This window comes from Hippocampus guttulatus, chromosome 15, assembly GCF_054856545.1.
Source record: "Hippocampus guttulatus isolate MCC_2025c chromosome 15, RoL_Hgut_1.0, whole genome shotgun sequence".
Taxonomy (NCBI): Eukaryota; Metazoa; Chordata; class Actinopteri; order Syngnathiformes; family Syngnathidae; genus Hippocampus; species Hippocampus guttulatus.
This window is the reverse complement of record NC_141275.1, coordinates 16495630-16514913: the sequence shown is the minus strand read 5'-3', so window position 1 is coordinate 16514913 and position 19284 is coordinate 16495630. Positions and strand designations below refer to the sequence as shown.

The 19284-nt window shown below is 58.8% G+C and overlaps 2 protein-coding genes across 6 annotated transcripts; both read left to right on the top strand.

Moving 5' to 3' along the window:
- The first annotated feature begins 16 nt into the window (after positions 1-16).
- Positions 17-9726, top strand: tmprss15 (transmembrane serine protease 15). Its single transcript, XM_086131805.1, has 28 exons — positions 17-691; positions 777-916; positions 1162-1283; positions 1360-1427; positions 1517-1653; positions 1717-1788; positions 2122-2241; positions 2323-2413; positions 2493-2602; positions 3197-3337; positions 3412-3561; positions 3989-4094; positions 4170-4326; positions 4821-4962; positions 5050-5139; positions 5248-5373; positions 5584-5727; positions 5809-5919; positions 5993-6116; positions 6560-6655; positions 6738-6787; positions 6858-6914; positions 7094-7238; positions 7312-7487; positions 7655-7750; positions 7824-7963; positions 8041-8098; positions 8177-9726. The coding sequence occupies exons 2-28, from the start codon at positions 796-798 to the stop codon at positions 8290-8292; spliced, it is 3066 nt and encodes a 1021-aa protein (XP_085987931.1). The 5' UTR covers positions 17-691; positions 777-795; the 3' UTR covers positions 8293-9726.
- LOC147194281 (A disintegrin and metalloproteinase with thrombospondin motifs 2-like) lies at positions 8694-19126 on the top strand. 5 transcript variants are annotated; one of them, XM_086131796.1, is made up of 25 exons: positions 8694-8826; positions 9791-10158; positions 11737-11917; positions 11981-12075; positions 12140-12223; positions 12297-12380; positions 12445-12598; positions 12794-12899; positions 12995-13138; positions 13347-13479; positions 13654-13767; positions 13861-14006; positions 14098-14190; positions 14662-14744; positions 15262-15395; positions 15562-15685; positions 15944-16024; positions 16097-16260; positions 16338-16497; positions 16563-16695; positions 17062-17269; positions 17343-17472; positions 17871-17945; positions 18015-18126; positions 18483-19126. In XM_086131796.1, the coding sequence occupies exons 1-25, from the start codon at positions 8757-8759 to the stop codon at positions 19024-19026; spliced, it is 3720 nt and encodes a 1239-aa protein (XP_085987922.1). In that variant the 5' UTR covers positions 8694-8756; the 3' UTR covers positions 19027-19126. The 5 variants fall into 5 exon arrangements, with proteins under 5 accessions (XP_085987922.1, XP_085987920.1, XP_085987921.1 ...); XM_086131794.1 differs by having other exon boundaries at positions 17871-18126; XM_086131795.1 differs by having other exon boundaries at positions 11737-12075.
- Positions 19127-19284: the final 158 nt, after the last annotated feature.

Sequence of the window (19284 nt, the reverse complement as noted above, 5' to 3'; positions counted from 1 at the left end):
ATCGCTTGACGCCTGTTTGCTCACGCTGTCCTCTTGGACTTTTCCGACGCATTAATAACAATCACGTCGAAATAATGTGACGCTTTTACTGCCGCCGGACCTTCTTTGAGGCGCGCCCGCGCAGGGTGGGACGGCTAAAAACAAACAAACAAAGTCATTGATTGGTGTGATTAGCGTGAGGGCCCCTTATCGAGATTTTGCGCTCGATGATAAAAAGGCCGCAAATCTTCCCTCACGCTCCAAACGTTCGCGAGGAGAGAAGCCGAAGCCCGAGGTAAGTCATTGGTCGGCACCTTCAAGTATTCAGAAATGTCCACGTCTTGACCGGCGTGCGCTCAAATCCCCCTTTCACTTGTTCACGTCGTCCTTATGCAGATGGGTTTGTTCATTTGCGCGCTCCACTGGCTCGTCCTCCTCGATTTGTTCACGCGCTTCTCAGATCTTCACTTTGCGTGCGCCGCGACGTGCTCGTTTGTTGACTCGGTTTACTCGATCCGCTCGCCGCTCCCCTCGTTCACCTCGCAGATTTTCGTACCCGCGCCGTCGGTTGCGTTGACGCGGTCACGCCGCGGCGGATTCACGTCTCCTTCACTCACCGGCAGGTGCGTTTGCGCATTGGTTTGCTCGTGCTCCCTTTGTTCAGCCAGCGGCCCGTCGAGTGGCCGCGGACGCCGCCGTTGGGAAAGCGCAGGTGACTCGCCGCACAGGTCTCAATGCGATGCATCGAGGTCACGTTTCCTTCAATCGAACCATCCGTCCTCCGACGGTTGCGTCAGGTTGCGGGCGGGGTCCAGGATGCGAGGGCGCGGCGCCTGTTCTTCCTTCAATGTCCTGCTGGCGGCGCTGTGCGTCCTGCTGCTGCTGTGCTGCGCCGCGCTGACGGCGCTGATCTGGGCGGAAGCGCCGCCGCCGCCGGGTGAGCCCCTCCGTCCGTCCTCGCGCCGCCAAAGTTTTACTTGGCCGCCGTCTTGTGGCATCTCGGTGCGCGGGAACGAGGTCCAAGTGGGTTGAGCGCTTGCGTTTTCTCAAACGTGTCGGGGAACGGCGCCGGTTAGAAGTTGGACCCGAAATGAGTGCTTTGCTGCCATCTTGTGGGCGTTGATTGATGGATTTTTTTTTTTTTTTTTTACAACTAACGCTAATGAATGGCGCGTTTTTCAGACGCGGAAGGGGCGGGGCTGCGCGGCGAGATGGCCATCACGCGCGGGGCCGAGTTCAGCCAGGATCTGCGCAACGGCAGCAGCGCGGCCTTCAAGGCGCTGGCCTTTGACGTCCAGCGGCTGGTGAGCGGGCGGGCGGGCGGGCGAGCGGACGGTCCTCGACATCCGGCCGCCGGGCTGACTCGTGATTGGTCGACAGGTGCGCGAGGCCTTCAGGCGCGGCGGGCTCAGCCGGCGCTTCGTCGCGTGCGACGTCGTCGCATTCACGTGAGGAAGTGTCCAACGCGATTGAGTTGACGGTATTTATCATGTGTGACGTGTGGGGACACTTTGATTAATCATAATTGCTCACTCAGTCGGGGCAGCGTGCTGGTGACCTTTGACCTGTGGTTCACGGGGAGTGTGGAGAGGCAGGAGGCGGAGCAACAGATGAAGGCGGGCCTGGAGGAGAGCGGAGGATTGGTGGTGGACAAAGACAGCATCCGCGTCACGGGTGAGTTAGGGGCCGATGTGAGCTTGAAGCGGACTGGCCTCATGTCATGGCGCCTTTCCACAGAGAAGGAGCAGCAGGAGGGGGCCACCGCCGCCGCCACCGCCGCCTGCACGCCGAGCGCTACGCCCGTCACAGGTGAGGAAGACGTTTTCTTGTCTCGGTTGCGACCGCCTCACACTTCTCAGGCTCAGAGTTGGAATCCTTTTCACGGCGGTGTTTTTCTCGCACACCCATGCGTGTTAGCTTTGATGAAAACCCAACAAATTGTCCACGGGGGCCATTCGCATTTGCCAGCATGGGCCCATTGGCTGGCGACCGGTCCGTTCTTTCTCTACGTGTGTCCCGACGTCGACCGGTGACCAGTTCGCGGTCAATCACCGCCGTCCGCGCGCCCCGAATGAGAAGAAACGGAATCAAAAATGGACGGCCGGCTGTCTCATCCGCGCCTCATTTCCCGTGTGCGCCCAGTCACGTGTCCTCCTTACCACGCTTCCTGCGACCGCTCGTCCACGTGCGTCCACGCCGAGCGCCTGTGCGACGGCATCGACGACTGCGCCGACGCTTCCGACGAAGACGCCGCTCGCTGCGGTCGGTGCCTTACCTTCCGCTTCGCTTGCCCGGGAGTGGCTTGTTTGTTGCCGTGACAACGCAATCCTCCCGTTTCCGCAGCAACAACCTGCGACGGACAGTTCGTGCTGCGCGGCCCATCGGGATGGTTCGCCTCATCCGCAAAAGGCGGCTTCTGTCGCTGGATCATCAGGTCCCGAAAGCAGACTTTGGAGATTGACCGCAAGGTTAGCGGCCAATCATCGCTGAATGTTTTTTGTCGTCGCCTTCAGGGTCCAGAGCGGCTCTTCTGTTCAAGTCAACTTCCGCGAGTTTGAAAGTGGAGAGAATGTCGACATTGTGAGACTTTACGAAGGAGTTGGTGCTGACAAGACGATGGCAGGTCAGGAGAGCTCACAGCAGGGCCCGGTCATATCCTAGATCAGGTCTTGGGTCAGGTCCTGGATCAGATCTACGTCGGGTCCTGGATCGGATCCAGATCAAGGTCCCAATCAACTCATGTTTTAGGTCAGGGGTAGCCAAGTCTGGTCCCCGAGAGTCCCTATCTAGCCCGTTTTAAATGGCTCCCTCTTCCAACACAATCGGTTGAAATAGCGGGATCGTTGTCAGGCGTCTCAGAGCTTGTTGATGAGCAGATCGGTTGAATCGGGTGTGCCAGGAACAGTGAGACTTCTAAAACAGGCTCTCAATTACCAGACTTGGGCGCCCTTTTTTTTTTTTAAGGTCATACATCAGATCTCGGATCAGATCCTAGACCAGGTCTTGGCATCGTGATCGGAGACCAGGTTTTTGATCAGGTCATGGGTAAGGTCCCGGTCAAGACTTGGGTTAGGTCCTTCATCGGGTTTTACATCAGGTCTCGGCTTAGCTCCTGGATATCCGTGGCCAAGTTCCAGATACGGTTCCGGGAGAAGTTATGTCGAGTCCAGTATCAGGAACAGGTCCTGAAACGGCATCGTTCGTTCTCGGATTGCAGCCGAACTCTCGGGCTCCACCCCTCCCGGGACCGTGTGGCTTCTGACCGACCGATCCACGATTGAGTTTTCCTCGGACAATTTTGAAGATGCGTCGAGATTCAACGCCACCTTCAGTGCCGGCAACCTCTCGGCACTGACAGGTGCTCGAGCCGCTACCCGTAAGCCTCCGTGGCAAAAGCGGCACGAGTGCGTCGATGACGTTGCTGTTTTCCAGATTCGGAGAAGCTTTCGTGCACATTTGAGCGCGGCCTTTGCTTCTGGAGGCAGGACCGCGAAGACGACGGTGACTGGCTCCGAAGCCGAGGTGCCACGTTCCCGCCGCTCAGTGGCCCGAGCGCAGACCACACACTCGGAAACCTATCGGGTGAGTTTGCTTCTGGTGGTCTTTGGTCAAGTCGAGGTACGGTCCTGGTCAGCGCTCGCGTCATGTTTCAGATCAGATCAAGTCCGATACCAAGTTCTGGAGTCGGTATTGAATTGGATGTAAGATCACTTCCTTAATGAACTCAATCGAGTTTTCGGCTCTGGTTCCGAAGCCGATCCCGGAAGAAATCTCGCAACGCGTCTTAGATCGGGTCACGGGAAAGGTCTTGGATTCGGCTCCGTATCGAGATCGCTATCAGGTTTTACATCAGGGCTCGAATCGGGTCCTGGATTTTTGACCTCGAACCGGGTCGAGGATCGGGTTCCGGTCCTTGAACGGCTCTTTTATCAAGTCTAATTCAAGTGTCGGGTTGAGATCTTAGCATCGTGTTAGCATAGCTGCTAATCGCGCATGTTTGCTGACTCAGGTTTCTACTTGGTCACCCCTCTGAGTCCTGGCCAATGGCTTAAGAGCTTCAGGATCTACAGCCTGCCTCTGACTGCGCTCACACAGCCAATGTGTCTTCGCTTTTGGTAAAAAACACAAGCTAATGAGGAGATAATTGACAAGTGTCCATTGGAAACTCAATAGTGTGCGTGCGTGTGAAGGTATCACATGTTTGGACAAGACGTCTACCGTCTGCAAGTGTTGCTGCTCGGCGCGTCTCCGGGCGATGTCGGCACAGTGGTGTTCCACGGGGACGGTAACTACGGCGACAACTGGAATTACGGACAAGTGCTCCTCGGCTCCGCCACCGACTCGCGGGTGAGTCCGGTTCTACGGCGCGAACCGATCCCAAGCAGGTTACCTACCGACTCATCCGATACGACCTTCTATGCGATTTCAAGCCGTTTTGAACCGGACAAAATTGAAATGCATTCAAAGCGGGCGCTTTAAACAAAATATTGATTGACTGCTTTCAATCTCGTGTGACTACTTTGAAATGACTCTCCTCTCGACGTTAAACCGCTTTCAATCTGTTTGAGAACTTGAGGAGGTTTGGACTTGATTCCGGACGTGATCACATTGAGACTTCAAACTTGCTTGATTTCCAACCGGATTAAACCTCATCGATTAGGATGACTTGGAATGGCTTTCGGAGCGATTTGCCAAAGACTTGAAAGGGCTTTAAGTATGATTCCGGGCTGTTGGAAAAGCATCGATTTCCAATCGATTTCGGTCTTCCTCAGACCCGCTTTTCACCCCAAAGCCGATTTCAAGCGCCCGGTTTGGGACCGACGCCAGCCTGCTGTGCGCAGGTTGTGTTCGAAGCTCTGAAGCGAGGCGGGATGAGGAATGACGTCGCGTTGGACGACATCACCCTGACGTCCGAGCCCTGCGGCCCGGCCCCGCCCGAACCCACCTTAGCGCCCGCTCCGACCGCGGCGCCCACCGTAGCGGGTGAGTGCGGCGCTCCCGGCCCAGAATTGGACCGGGACGAAGCCTGAACCGAAACCTGAGCGCGCCCTCTCTTGCCCGCTGGGTCAGCCGACTGCGGCGGTCCTTCCGACGTGCGGGAGCCAAACTCCACCTTCGGCTCGCCAAATTACCCGCACTCCTACGGGAACGGAGCTCGCTGTGAGAGCCGCCGAGGGAATGGCCCCCTATGACGGGAGGAGCAAAAGCCTTCCCGAGCCGAAATGCGGGCCTACCCATGTCACGGGCGGTTATCCTTTGCTCCCGCAGGTGTGTGGACGCTCCGCGCTCCGCCGGGTCGAAACATCCAAGTCCACTTCCTGGATTTGGATGTGGAAGAAAACTACGACATTGTGGAGGTGCGCGACGGGGCGGGGCCCAACTCCACTTCACTGGGTGAGCCGCATGTCACGTCATTATTGCGGCGGGGGGGGGGGGGGGGCACACGTGTACGAGGAGCGAGCTCTTCGAGCCTTGGAGTTTTCCTCCCGCCGCGGGCGTGACAGGCAGTCCAGGGCGTAGCGCGCCTCGGGCCGCCCCGATGAGGAGAGGCGGAGGGATGCGCGGCTCATTTGGGAATCTGTCTTGTGGACTCGCCTCTCGTAGCCATTCTGACCGGCAGCGGTGGCCCCGCCCATGACTTGTTTTCAACCAGCAATCGGGTGACGGTCTGGTTCTTCACGGACAGCTCGGGTAGCGGACGGGGCTTCAAAGCCAACTTCACCTCCGGGGTCGGCTTGGGGTCTCCAGGTGAGGTCTTCTGAACTCGAGCGACGGCCGCCATGGGGTTGACGGCTCTTGGCTCTTTGTGTCCTCGTGCGCCCGAACCAGAGCCGTGCCCCGCGGATTGGTTCCGGTGTGGAACAGGCGGTTGCGTCCGTGCAAACCGTCAGTGCGATGCGAGGGTCGACTGCGGCGACGCTTCGGATGAAGCCGACTGCGGTGAGCGTTGCGCGCGAGGCCCTTTGGGTCACGTCGAGCCTACCGAGTATTTAGCGCGGGCGCGCGTGCTCAGTTGTGTTGCAGGCCAACGCTTCCGGCCGTCTGCGGTTTCGGATCGCCTCCTCTTGGTTTAGCGTGTGCGCGGACACCTGGACCCCGCGCCTGTCTCGCTTCACCTGCCGGTACTTGGGACACAGGTAGACTCCTTCGGAAGCGTGGAAAGAGGTCGACCGTTTCTTAAATGAAAATTGTCCATTTGTATGAGCTTACCATCCGCGGTGTCCCGCGGATGCCGACCGCTACACTTCTGCGTCTTGGATGCGGATAGAGTGGGTGTAGTAGGGGGGGGGGATACAGATAGAGTCCGCGTATTTCAGTCATTGGGAGGCGGGTAGAACGAGTGGCGAACCTGCCCGATCGCTACCTGGGATACAGGTAGACCAACCCCGGGTTACGGCGTACAGGCCCAACACTTGACGAGTTAACTACCTTTAAGACCGGGCCAGTCCATCGCTGCAAGACGGGTGGACTCGTCAGATCGCAGCCTGGTCAACGACGAGACCGACCGCGGGGCCCGTTTTGTCCGTCCAAATACAAATCGTTGGCTCGGGGGGTCTTGTCGCTCATTGTCATTGCCCAGGTCCGGGGTGGCGACTCTGCTGCCCGCCGCGCCGGGAGATTCGCCTTTCGCCAGTGTCAAAGTCACCGGTAATGGAAGTCTGGAAACCAGCGTCAGGTCACTGAGCAGAGTTTCTCTTTGGGGAACACGTGAAGAGTCGACGCGATGCTCAACGGCGGGCCGTCTCTTTGTTTTTCAGTGATGGTTGTCCTGGCCACCGCGCGGTTTCCCTCCGGTGTAACGACCAGCGTGAGTATCCGCACTCTTGGTGTCTCAGTGAAAATGTGGCCGCCTTCCACGAGTCGCCTTTCTCTTTCAGCGTGCGGCCTTCGATCGGTCGCCAATGACACCGTTGACCAATCGGCGGCCAGAGACGGTGAGAGCGGGAAAGCGCGGTGAACCGTTGGCAAATTCACCGACGACGTATTTGGTTTTATATTTTCCGGAGAACCGAATGAGCTTTTCGCCGGTCGTTTCCGAGTGTAACTAGTTGTGCTCACTGTATTTGCCTCAAGATTGAGCTTTTGCTTATTTTTTTCCCCCCTCCCAAATAAGGGAAGATCAAAGTGGTGGGCGGGTCGGATGCCGCCAAAGGGGCGTGGCCCTGGACGGCGTCGCTGCATTGGAACGGTCGCCACGTGTGCGGCGCCGCGCTGCTCGGCCGCCGTTGGCTGCTGACCGCCGCCCACTGCGTCTACGGGTGAGACGGCCCGGCCGACGACGGGGGCCTTTGGCCGTTCGGCGACTTTGATGAGGCGCCGCGTCTTTGACAGGAAGGGCCGCCCCCTGAGCCGCTGGTCGGCCAAGTTGGGTCTCAGGGCTCAGAGCCACGCCGGTGACGCGCGCTCGTTCCAAATCGACGCCGTGCTGGTCAACCCGCACTACAACCGACTCACCAAACAGGCCGACGTGGCCCTGATGCGCCTCGGCGCGCCCGCCAACTTCAGCGGTATTACGGCGCACGCGTACACGTATCCAATTCCTGTTCCCGTGATCGTCGCGAGGGAGTCAAACTTTGTTTGACTTTGTTTTCCTGATCCTGCGATAACGCTCAGAACATTGACTTCCTGTTCCTGTGATTCTCAACGTGCGTGCGTGTGTGTGTGCGCGCATCAGATTTGATCCAGCCGGTGTGTCTACCTGAACACGGTGAAGAGTTCGCGGCCGGAAGGAAATGTTGGATTGCCGGATGGGGACGACAGGCTGAGGACGGTCAGTCAACTGTCCACTGATCCAGCCGTTTCCCAACCCGTTCATCTGCATGTGCGCGCGTGTGCGCGTGCAGGTTCTCTTCCAGACATTCTGCAGGAGGCCAAGGTCCCCCTGGTGGACCGGGTCTCGTGCCAGCGCGCCTTGCCGGAGTACAGCATCACGTCCAGCATGCTGTGCGCAGGGTTCCCGGAAGGCGGAGTCGACTCATGTCAGGTGATCGGCATCCCCCCCCCTCGGGTCGGACGTCCGCGAGGGAGTGGAAAGTTCACCGCGCGACTTTTTCCGCACAGGGCGACTCCGGCGGCCCACTCGTGTGCGAGGAGGAGGAGGGACGCTGGACCCTGGCCGGTCAGTTTCTCGTCACCGCTCGCGCCCCGCGACCCGCACTCGGCTAAAACCGCTTCCCGTGTGATCGGTCGCCAACAGGCGTCACGTCCTTCGGGACGGGTTGCGGTCGGCCCGGGCGGCCGGGCGTCTACGCCAGAGTCTCGGCCTTCGTCGCCTGGATCGCCGAAACGCGGCGCTCCTCGTCGTTGCCGTGATCATCCACCTCCTCTTCCTCCTTTTCTTCTTGTCCTTCCTCCTCCTCCTGTACATCGAGGTCCTCCTTCTTCCCCTTCTTCTATTTTCTCTTCCTTCTTTCCTTCCACATTTTCCTCTTTTCCTCTTGATCTTCCATTTCCTCCTCCTCCTCCCCCCGCTCCCCGCGGAGGCCGTGACGACCGATGACATCCCCCGACTTTCAGCCACTCTGATTGGCTGCAGTGCAGAATCCGTGCGCACAAAGTTATTTTATCACGTGACGCTTTTCTTTCTCGCCGACTTGGACCGTGTCGCCGGAGCAACACGCGCACGCACACACGCACACAGAACAGTGTGTGGGTGGAGTCAAGAGTCGGGTGGACTCGTCTCTTGCATGAGTACGCGCGCGCGCCCGCACGCGCAGTGAGAATCCGTCGCGGGGACATGAAGGCACGAAGAGGCGAACGCGTGAAGACATGAAGACATGGACTTGCTAGTGTGCGCGGTGTTCATCGCATTTGTGCGCGTCTCTGCCGTCGGCGGCCGCAGCGCAGGTAACCGCAACTCTTCCAAGTCGTCCTTCTAAAATTGCCGTCGATCGAACGCGACTCCCGCATCGGAGTAGAAATGACGGGCGCCATCGTGACTTACAATATCGTATACCTGACTTTGAGCCGACGTCATTCATTCATCGACGGCGCGAGCATGTTCAATGGATTTGGATGATTGCGTCGTAGAAAGTTTGGTCAAGCTGTAAAAATGTGTGATGGGGTGCGCGTGTGTGTTCACTTTAGCCTGCTTGAACTTAGAGTCTGACAAGTTGCCAGAGGACATTTTGTTATCATTTTTGGGGTGGGGGGGGGGGGGGATTTACTGCACGCTTTTGCAGGAGCTAGCTTCAGGTTTCCTTGCAAACCTTAAAGACAAAGAGAGAGGAGATTTAGGACAGTATGTTCACGCGTGGAGCGGCGAGACGCAAAGCATCTTGCCCAAAATTCGCAATTTTCATCTTGCTGTGTCGCTTAAGTTTCGACGCAACAACCCCAGAGTCCAGAAATTAAAAAAAAAAAGTGGCGCCGTCGATCTTCTCGAATAAGAGTCGTCATGGCGTTCCAACAAGTTTCCACGCCGCAAATCATGCGCTGGAAGGCCCGCCTGTGACAGCTGGAAAAGTGATCCATGAGGTGATTGATTGTGTTTTGTCCTTTGAAAAAGTCGCGTTGCTCGCTCGTTTTTAAAAAGTCGCCATTGATTATTTATGTGCCGGATTAGGTTTCTCATTTAAAAACAAAAAGATCATCGACCGATGAGGTGCCGGATTGCGTTTCTCGTTTTGAAGGTCATGACTGATCGGTGAGGTTTTGTCATTCAAAATAAACTCACGATTGGTCAATTTGGTGAAGGGTTTGCGTTTCGCATTCTCAAAAGTCATCATTGCTCAGTCGGGCGAAGGATTGGATTGTCTTTGTCCTTTTTGAAAAGTGATCAGTCGGTGAGGTGACGGATTGCCTTTCTCAGATTCGCTCCATGAAGTTTTGTCCGAGTTCAGCGTGGTCCGTCCCGTCCGGACCGACTCGCGTGGCCGTTTCCTGTCGGCGGCGGTCTCCCCCGACTCGCCGCGCCGCGGCAAACGGCACGCGCCCGGGAGCGGGACGTCGCCGACGTCCGAGTCGGAGGTCTTCTACAATGTGACGGTGTTTGGACGGGAGCTGCACCTGCGGCTGCGTGCCAACCGCCGCCTGGCGGCCCCCCGCGCCACCGTGGACTGGTGGGAGGAGTCGGGACTCGGCCGCTCGGAGCCGATCGGAGACGCCGCTTGCTTCTACGCGGGGGGCGTGTCCGACACGGAGGACGCGGCCGTCGCCCTCAGCGACTGCGACGGACTGGTGGGTGGAGCCTCCCGCTCGTGCTGACCGCGCGCTCGCTAGCAAACGTATTGCCGACGTCGCGTTACTCGACCGTGAGCTAGTTAGCTCTCAAATACGGGGTGAGGGCTTGCGAGAAGTGCACGCTTATGTTACCGACACATTTCTACCCGTGCGCACAAAGTCGACAAGAAAACGATCAAGTGTAAGGTCGAGTGTATGACCAAAAAAATCAGGTACGATTGTCAGATGGCGCAGTATTGAGGAGCACGGTGAAAAGTTCAGCTTCAAGTCACGGAGTATTAAGTGAAGTCGGAGAATTGAAAGTACGGAAATAAAGAGGGTAAAATGCAGTTAGTTTGTGGTACAGAAGAAAAAGAACAAAGATAGCCGTGCGGTACAAAGTCCAAAGTGGTGGCGTATTGTGAAGTGGCAACGGAGGAGATGGCGCCGCGGGACGTTTTCAGTCAACGGGACCGATGGTTTTGCCGTTGTTGTTCGTTCCTCGTCAGTCCGTCGATGTCGGACGCAAACTTGGCGAGCCGCTGTGATTGTGCGAGCGCGGAAAAATTGCGGTGAGTAAAACACCTTAGCGCCAGATGGTCAGACGTCCCGCCGGACGGTGACGGACAGAAGAAGGAAACGCTCTTCCGCTCGATGGCGGAAGGTTCAACGTAGCCGCGAACGGGCCCAGATTACACGCCGAGTACGTCCGTGAGAAAAGTGAGACGGGTTCATCGGTCCTTCGGTCAGCGGCGGCCTTCGTTGCGTGCTATTGCGTGTGTTCCTCGGCCGGGAAACCAAGGGAGTCAAAATGTCAGATAGCTGTAAGATGTGTGGAAGGAGAGAGGAGAGGAGAGGAGAGAGGGCGCGGGCTGTGAAAAGCGGCGGCCACGTGCACGCGGCTGCGCGCTGAGACTTTTTCAACGTTCTGACTGCTCCGAATGCAGCCGTGATGGGATCCAGATGCGGTGGAAAGATGAGACCCGTTGAAAGGAATGAGCTGCGCAAACGCTCGCACGGGAAGGACTTCTCTTCACACGGACTCGCGCTCCCTCTTATTTTGAAAGGCGACTTATTGGCAAGCTTCCCGTCGGTCCCGACGGCAGGACCCTCCTCTTCCGTTGAGTTGGCCACCAACCGCAATCGCTCATCCGCCGCGGCCGCTCTCGATTCTTTCTCGAGCCTCGGCGGATCCGCGGTAAATCTTTGGGACGCCGCCGGCAGACATCGAGCGGCTCTTTGTTAGGCTTTATGTAGATGGCGAGATGAGATATCGGTCGGATCCTCCGCAAACGCATCTACGGCGGACTTTCGGCAGGTCCGCAGTAGCGCTTGTGGAGATGACGGGTCGGTCCTCGGTTGACCTTCTGGACATCTTCAGCACATATCGGGGAGCTCTTCGGTCACTGATCTCGGCCAGTGGATATTTGGTCGATTTTCGGTGAACCGTCGGGACATCTTGAGGAGAGCTTCGGGAAAACTCCGGTCGCTAACCAATAGCGCTCCCGTCCATGCCCTTTCCCAGCGAAAACGTCGGTAGTCGGTAGGTCTTCGTGAAATGGCCTTCGATGAGTAAGTTTGTGTTGGTGCGGACAGGCCGGGATGATCCGAACGGCCGAGGGGGACTTTTTCATTGAGCCGCTGCGTCGCTCGGGCCCGGGAGGCCAAGGCCAAGATGAAGATGACGAAGGAGGACGACCGCACGTCGTTTACCCGTCGTCCGCCGTCATCAAGTCCAAACAACGGGCGCTCAACCGAACCGCTGACTTTCTGCGAGGTGGGAAGGATTCGTCCGGTCGCACGATGACCGATCCCATCAAGATTTTGACCGTCTCTTCAGAGCCTCTCTCGGGTTCCTCGGATCCGCCGACGTCCAAGTCCGCCTCGGGCCGGCGGCGGCGCTACATCGAAGAGGCGGATATGTTCAACATCGAGGTAAAGGAAGTCGCGTGTTCCTCGGCGGCCCCGTCGCGGCGCTCATCGCCCCCGGCCTCCGCAGGTCCTGCTCGCCGTGGATTATTCCGTACTTCTTTTCCACGGACGAGAACACGTCCAGAACTATCTGCTCACCTTTATGAACATCGTAAGTGGACGCGCCGCGGGTGGGACTGTAAGTCATAGGAAAGATCCTTCAGGGTCGGGACTGTGCGTTGCAGGTTAACGAGATCTATCAGGATCCGTCCCTGGGCGCCAACGTCAACGTCGTCCTGGTGCGAATCATCATGCTGTCTCCGTCCAAGGTAGCCCAAACACGCCCCCGCCGAGAGTCATCGCTAACCGAAAGGTGCGGCGTTTTCCATCCAGTCCCAGGAGCTGATCTCTGTGGGCAATGCCCAGAAAAGCTTGGAGAACGTCTGCGGCTGGTCTTACATCCAGCAGAGGGAGCAAAGCCCCAACCAGCAGCACGACCACCTGGTCTACTTGAGCAGACGCGAGTTCGGACCCTCCGGCATGCTGGGTACCGATGCCGTGCCGTGCGAGTGTGACTTTGTGAAATTGCTAATCTGACCGCCGCGACTCGGGCCCCCCCCCCCCCCCCCTCGCATGGGCGATCGCCGATACGACCGATGCCGACGTGGCCATTTCTACGATCGCCGCCGCTCAAAGCGTAACTGCGGGCGTAACGCGCCACTAACGGTAACACTCCGTGCAGGCTACGCTCCCGTCACAGGAATGTGTAAGACGCACCAGAGCTGCGTTCTGGTCTTCGAGGACGGCTTCTCGTCGGCCTTCGTGGCGGCGCACGAAATCGGACACGTGTGAGGCACACAAACGCGCGAGGGCAAACGAGACGCCGCCGCCGCCGCCGCTTTTCCCTGGCTAGCGTGATCATCGGCCGCGTGTCCCCGCTCAGGTTGGGCATGGAGCACGACGGAGAGGTCAACGAGTGCGACGATGACGTGTCCCTGGGCAGCATCATGTCGCCGCAAGTGGAGGCCACGTTCTACCGCTACCACTGGTCCAGGTGCAGCTGGAGCGAGCTGCACAAGTACCTGCCGTAAGCCCGCGCCACATTTCCGCAACGCTTCCTCTGCCGCGACCGCGCTGTCCCCTTCCCGCCCGCTTCCGGTGGACCGCCCGTGCGTTTCTTGTCCCCTTTCTGTCCGTGCTTCCCAACCAATTTGTGTCCATTTTGCCCCCCCCCCCCCGGGTCACCGCCTCCCGTCCCGTCCCCGTGTCACGAGCGTTTGCCTTTCCCCTGCCAGCGCATACGACTGTCTCCGAGATGACCCGTTCAGCCCCGGCTGGCCAATCCCGCCCCTTTTGCCGGGCTTTGAGTACTCCATGGAGCAGCAGTGCAGCTTTGACTTCGGACCGGGATACGGAACTTGTAACGCTGTAAGTCTTTACGTTTGCCTTTTTCCCCCCGGTCTCCTTTGCGCCGTTGCGTTGCGGTTGTCGAGGCGGCGTGCTCGCTCCCGTCCACGTTTGTTTCTTGATTTGGAGCACCTGAGCTGGTCTCTTTATGAGGAAGGCCTTGATGCACGCTGCTCTATTTGATGTTCTTGTCAGTATCCCAACTCGCAGCCTTGCCAGCAGCTGTGGTGCAGCGACAACAACCATCCTTTGTTCTGCAGATCCAAGAAAGGTCCGCCTCTGGACGGGACGCCGTGCGGACCCGGCATGGTGAGCGCCCCCCCCCCCCCGCCGCCGCCGCCGCCGTTCACCGGCGCTCTGAATGACAAGGATCCCCGTGGCGCACGTCTCCATCTTCCTCAGCACTGCTTCAAAGGATTCTGCATCACGCTGACAGCCGACCTCCTGAGACAGGATGGCGGCTGGAGCTCGTGGAGCGCCTACGCCGACTGCTCCAGGACCTGCGGGGGCGGCGTCCGGATCCGCTCCAGGAACTGCGACGGCCCACCGTGAGCGAGCGACACCTCGGCGCCCGGAGTCGAAGGCCGACCTCAACGTTTTCCAACACGGCCAGAGATCCCTTTCTCTTGCTCTGTGCAGGCCGGCCAACGGGGGGCGCACCTGCTTCGGAAACAGTTTCGAGTTCCAACTGTGCAACCAAGAACACAAGTGTCCCCCCATGACCGACTTCAGGTGAGTGAGTAAGACGCCAAACCCCAACGTGGAACGGAATGATGTGAGGGGAGGGTATTGTTCCGCCATGTCAGCGCTTAACTGAGGAAATCAAAAACCCAGAACTGTCCGGTTGCGCTCAAGCCGATGACCCGAGACGACTTGGTGACTTGGACTGCCCAAATGAGCGGAATGAATTGCAATGATGATGCGGATTGACTTTGTGACTGGCTTGAAGCGATTCTGCTGATTTGGAATGTCGTGCGGTGACTTGAGTTGGACTTCCCTAATGCCTGGAATGACTTGACGTCCGGATTGACTTGGGAGGACTTGTTGAATCAGGATTGACCCGGAGTAGCTCGGAACGATGCGTGAGAAGTGGGATATGCGTTGGATTGAGCCGACGACCGCGCTGACTCGCAGCGACTCGGAATAAACCGCAAGAAGTGACTCGGAATGACCTGGAATGACTCGCCATGTGGTGTCTTTCAGGGCGGAGCAGTGTAGCGTCTGGGATGACGTTTTTGAGCACGAGGGAAAAAAACATCACTGGCTGCCTGTCGAACATGCCGAGCGTAATTACACACACATGCAGACGTGCAGTCAGTCGCACGAGCGCACAGTCTGATGGATGAGCCCCCCCCCCCCCCCCGCCTGGGTGCACGCGTGCATGCGCACACGCATGTTCGAGTCATCCGGCATGTCCTTTTGCTTGCAAGTCTTCTCTTTCGATGCGGAAGCTCAGACAGGACTTGACCCGCACTCATTTGCCAGATGCCTTCACGCGCCTCACTCGTCCCGACTCACCGCATCTCCCACAGCGCGTCTCGCTCCGCGCTCCGTGCCTCATTGTCCGCCTCGGCAACACGGGATGTCTCGGTCGCTTTGGCTCACTCATTCGGTCTCGCTCGCCCGTTTCGGTGCGAGCCTCGCTCGCTTGCCGCGCGGCACGCCTGACCCGCCGCGCCTCGCCTCGCCTCGCCGCCTCGCTCGGCCCGTCCGCCTTTTGCCGTCCGACGCGGCGCCGCGGCTCTCGTCGACTCTCCGGCTCGTAATATCTCGCCGCGGGTGACGGCGGCTGTGTTCCATCAGCGGACGAGCGATGCAATCTGTTCTGTCGCTCCAACGAGACGGGGGCCCCGGTTTTCATGAAGAGAGCGGTGCGCGACGGGACGCTGTGCTCTTACGACGACGCCTACAGCGTGTGCGTGCGAGGAGAGTGTGAGGTCTCGATCTCGTCTGATCCCGCTCATCTCATCACCGTCGCGGTTGGCGCGTCTTGATCATTTCGGACGTGGGTCCGCTCTCTCTGCTCGCCCCCTTTCCTCCTCGTCTCCCGGCTCGCTCGCCCGATTGCCCGCGCGGCTCGGCCCCTTCCTCGCCTCCTCGCAGCACGTGGGCTGCGACGGCGAGATCGCCTCGGACCGCCAGGAAGACCGATGCGGGGTGTGCGGCGGCGATCACTCCCGCTGTCGCGTGGTCAAAGGAAACTTCACCCGCAGTGCCAACAAAACAGGTGACTCGAGGATCGCGGGTGAACCTTTGGAGCGCGGAATTCTGTTGCTGCGCGGAAAGAAAATCCGAAAAATCCACGGCCGGTTGAGGCTCACATTCAAATGACGTAGGAGCGATGCGCTCCCTCTTACGGTCAAGAGGCGGCGTTTTGGACCGACTGGAGACACTGAATGGAGGATCGTCTGACTCCAAAGAAAAGCGCGTAGCAGTCATCGGGCCGCGATGCGACCAATAATATGGAATGCCGGCTGTGTCCCAGGTTACCTGAAGATCCTGGAGATTCCTCGAGGGGCCCGACACCTCCTGGTGCAGGAGTTCAGGAGGACCCCCCACGTCCTCGGTAGGCCACCGTATCCCGAGCCGACCCGCCTATCTCGCCGCGCGGGTCACCGCCAGCTTCTCGGTTGTCTAGCGGCAATGAACCAGGAGAGCGGTCGCCTCTTCCTGAACGACGAGGACGCCGCGCCGACGTCCCGCATCCTGGTGGAAACGGGCGTGGCCTGGCACTACACCCACAACGAGGCGCGGGAGGTGTTGCGGGCCGAGGGGCCGCTCAAGTACCCCGTGGTCCTCATGGTGAGCGAGCGCTCTTCCTTCCGCGCGCTCACGTTATGCCTTCCCCGACTCGAGACGCGTGACGCTCTCTCCGTCAGCTGCGCTCCCACGGCCGCGCCAAGGTGACGGTATCCTACAAGTACGTGATCCGGGACCACCTGCGCTCTTCGCTGGAGTCCAACCTGGTGCAGGAGGATGCCATCTTTTACGAGTGGGCGCTCAAGCAGTGGTCCGCGTGCTCCAAGTCGTGCGGCGGAGGTACGGCGCCGCCCGGTTGCCGTCTAAAGGGAACGCCGGTTGACTCCGCCTCCTCTGGTCGACAGGGAAACAGTACACCCGCTTCGGATGCCGACGGAAGGCTGACGGGGTGATGGTTCAGAGAACCTTCTGCTCCAACATCAGCAAACCTCGAGCCATCGCGCGCAGCTGCAACCCGGACGTCTGCAGCCCGCCGCGGTAACGTCAGACGCCCGTCGCGCTCACGCTCCGATGTGGCCGCGGGAACGGTCCGCCGGTGGTCGCGGTAACAGTCAAATCGTTGCCGCAGCAACATCAGACACTCGCCACGGCGACACTAATGACGGTCACCCGCTACGCTTGTCACGGTACGCTCAGCTGCTCATCAGACGGTCGCGCGCCGCACCGCGATATCATCACGCGCTTGTCGCGCGGCACTCGGCCCGTCGCCGCGTGGCATCGGGCAGTCGTCACGGTAACACTCGACCGGTCTCCGGGGTTACCGTGTGACCGCCCGTCGTCAGAGTAACACTCGGCGAGCCCCGTAGTGTTCACACTTTGCACTTCCTGCTCCCAACCAATCAGTTGGATGACCGGCGGCTGGGAGGCCTGCAGCGCCTCCTGTGGACAAAGCGGGTGGCGGCGTCGCTGGGTGGGCTGCCAGCTGGTCTCCGTTGGCGGGCGGCGGCTTTCCGTCAACAGCGAATCCTGCCAGGACCGCCGACCGGACGCCAAGCGGCCCTGCAACCGCCTCCCGTGCCCGGCGGCGTGGCGGGCCGGGCCCTGGACGCCGGTAAGGAGCCGCGGGGAGGCGGGGCGTCGAGGGCGCGGGGCCGGCCGGCCGTGACGCGGCTTCTGTGTCGCAGTGTTCCGTCACCTGCGGCAACGGCACGCAGGAAAGGCAGGTGGCCTGCGTCCGCCCCGAGGGCTCTTTGGGGAACTGCAGCTCGCTCCCGCCCGTCTCCGGCCGCGCGTGCCGAGCGCCACCGTGTGGCGGTAAGCCCGCATGGCCGAGTGGTAGCTTGACGTCAAAGTTGCATTTGTTCCGTGACCGCACGCGGGTGGGAATGCGCCGCCGTTGACTTTGCGACCTTTATTTGAATATCTTTTTGGAAAAAGTTGGACTACTTCAGTAGCACTTTCCACTGGGTACTTTTCGACGCGAGTAACAACTTGGAGGACTGCTTTTTACTTGCACATTGAGTCATCATTTCAAAAGTAGCGGGTTTTACATTCAATTTTGTTTGACTGTTTTTTCGACAGATGTTGAAATTTCACATGGAAGTTGGATTCCAAAAAAACCCAAAACAAAACATTGTAGTCCAAAGTCAAAAATCAGAGGCATACCTCCTCACACGCCCAAACCCGATTGTACGCCATTTTTCCCCGTGCAGGCGACCCGAAGAACTTCATGGTCCGATGGCTGTCCAGATCCAACACGGACGTCCCGCCGGCAAAGACCGCCTCAAGTACCGCAAACTCCTTCCGCTTGGCCTCGCTCTTCCGGGCGCACTGCGCTGACGTTGTTGTTTCTGCAGGGCAGCGTTGCCGCGGCGACCGCTCAGCGTTTTGCCGCATGGAATCTCTCAGTGGCAACTGCGCCAACGCCGGCTACAGACAAATGTGCTGCAAGTCCTGCGGCGACTTCAGGTGACCCACAACCGCCTTCATACGTGTTCACGTGTCGCTTCGTCCATATTTGCGGCTCATTTACCGATCAACCGATCAAGAACGGTCAAGGCGCATAGGACTACAATGACTCGCTTTGCCCGCAGTTCAAAGGCTCCTATCAAAAAGGAAATTCGGTGCTTCGTCGAATGATAGGAAAATGTCACGCAGAAGTGTTCATTCGTGTTCGTGATTGCTCAAACGCCGTTCGAAGTGTTCGTCGTTGAGAACTGTTGATTTACGTGTTTTTCACTCTTGATAAATGCATTCAGGAGTCTTCGTGTGTTTTGGCCATGCTCGGAATGCTCTTATTGTTGTTGTCGTTGTTGTTTTTTTAGCGTGTCCACCACAGGAATGCCGCAGCCGAGCCCCTCCCCCGGCGGCAGTGCTTGGACCACGACTCCGCCCCCCGGCACCACCGACTTTATTTACGTGGATTACGACGACGACGACGAGCAGCATTCGGCCTCCCAGAACGCCGCCGAACTCATCGCTCCTACGCCCGTGCCGCCATCTTTCCTCACGGAGCCCACGCCCACTGTTGCTCTGGCGTCCTCCGTCGCCATGGCAACTCCCACCGGCCAAACGGCGCCGACTGCCTCACTTAGGACGGCCGTCGTCACCCCCGGCGGGAGGAGCCCCGCCGCGGGCCAACGTGCGTCTTCCTTTCCACCAACATCTCCGAAGATGGCGGAGGACCCGGGGGGCGAGGTTTCCTACGGCATCGTGGGGCTGGACACCGATGGGACGAGGGGCCCGCAGAGCCATTTTGTGCCCCAGGTGCCCCCGGTCCGGGAGCGGACGCAAAACAAACGCATCCAGCAGCTTCTGAACGAGAAGCTGCGGAGGCCTGGACGCCGCCGGCAACATGGCGCCTTATAGGACGCGTTGTTTCTGTTTGGGTTCCTTTTAGGCTGGAGATTAGCCCATTTTCGGCGGCCTTGTTTGTGTGAGTCCAATAAAGCAAAGTCTGAAATATCCAGTCTCAAGTCGATCGTGGACGCTTCATTTTCAAATGGAAGCATTCGATTCGGTTCACCGTAGTTGGGGATATGATTTGGGTCGATATGCTATGCCTCAGCTCGAGAGGGTCTGATGGAATGCCCTTCTTGACATTCTACAATGTGAATGTTAAAAAAA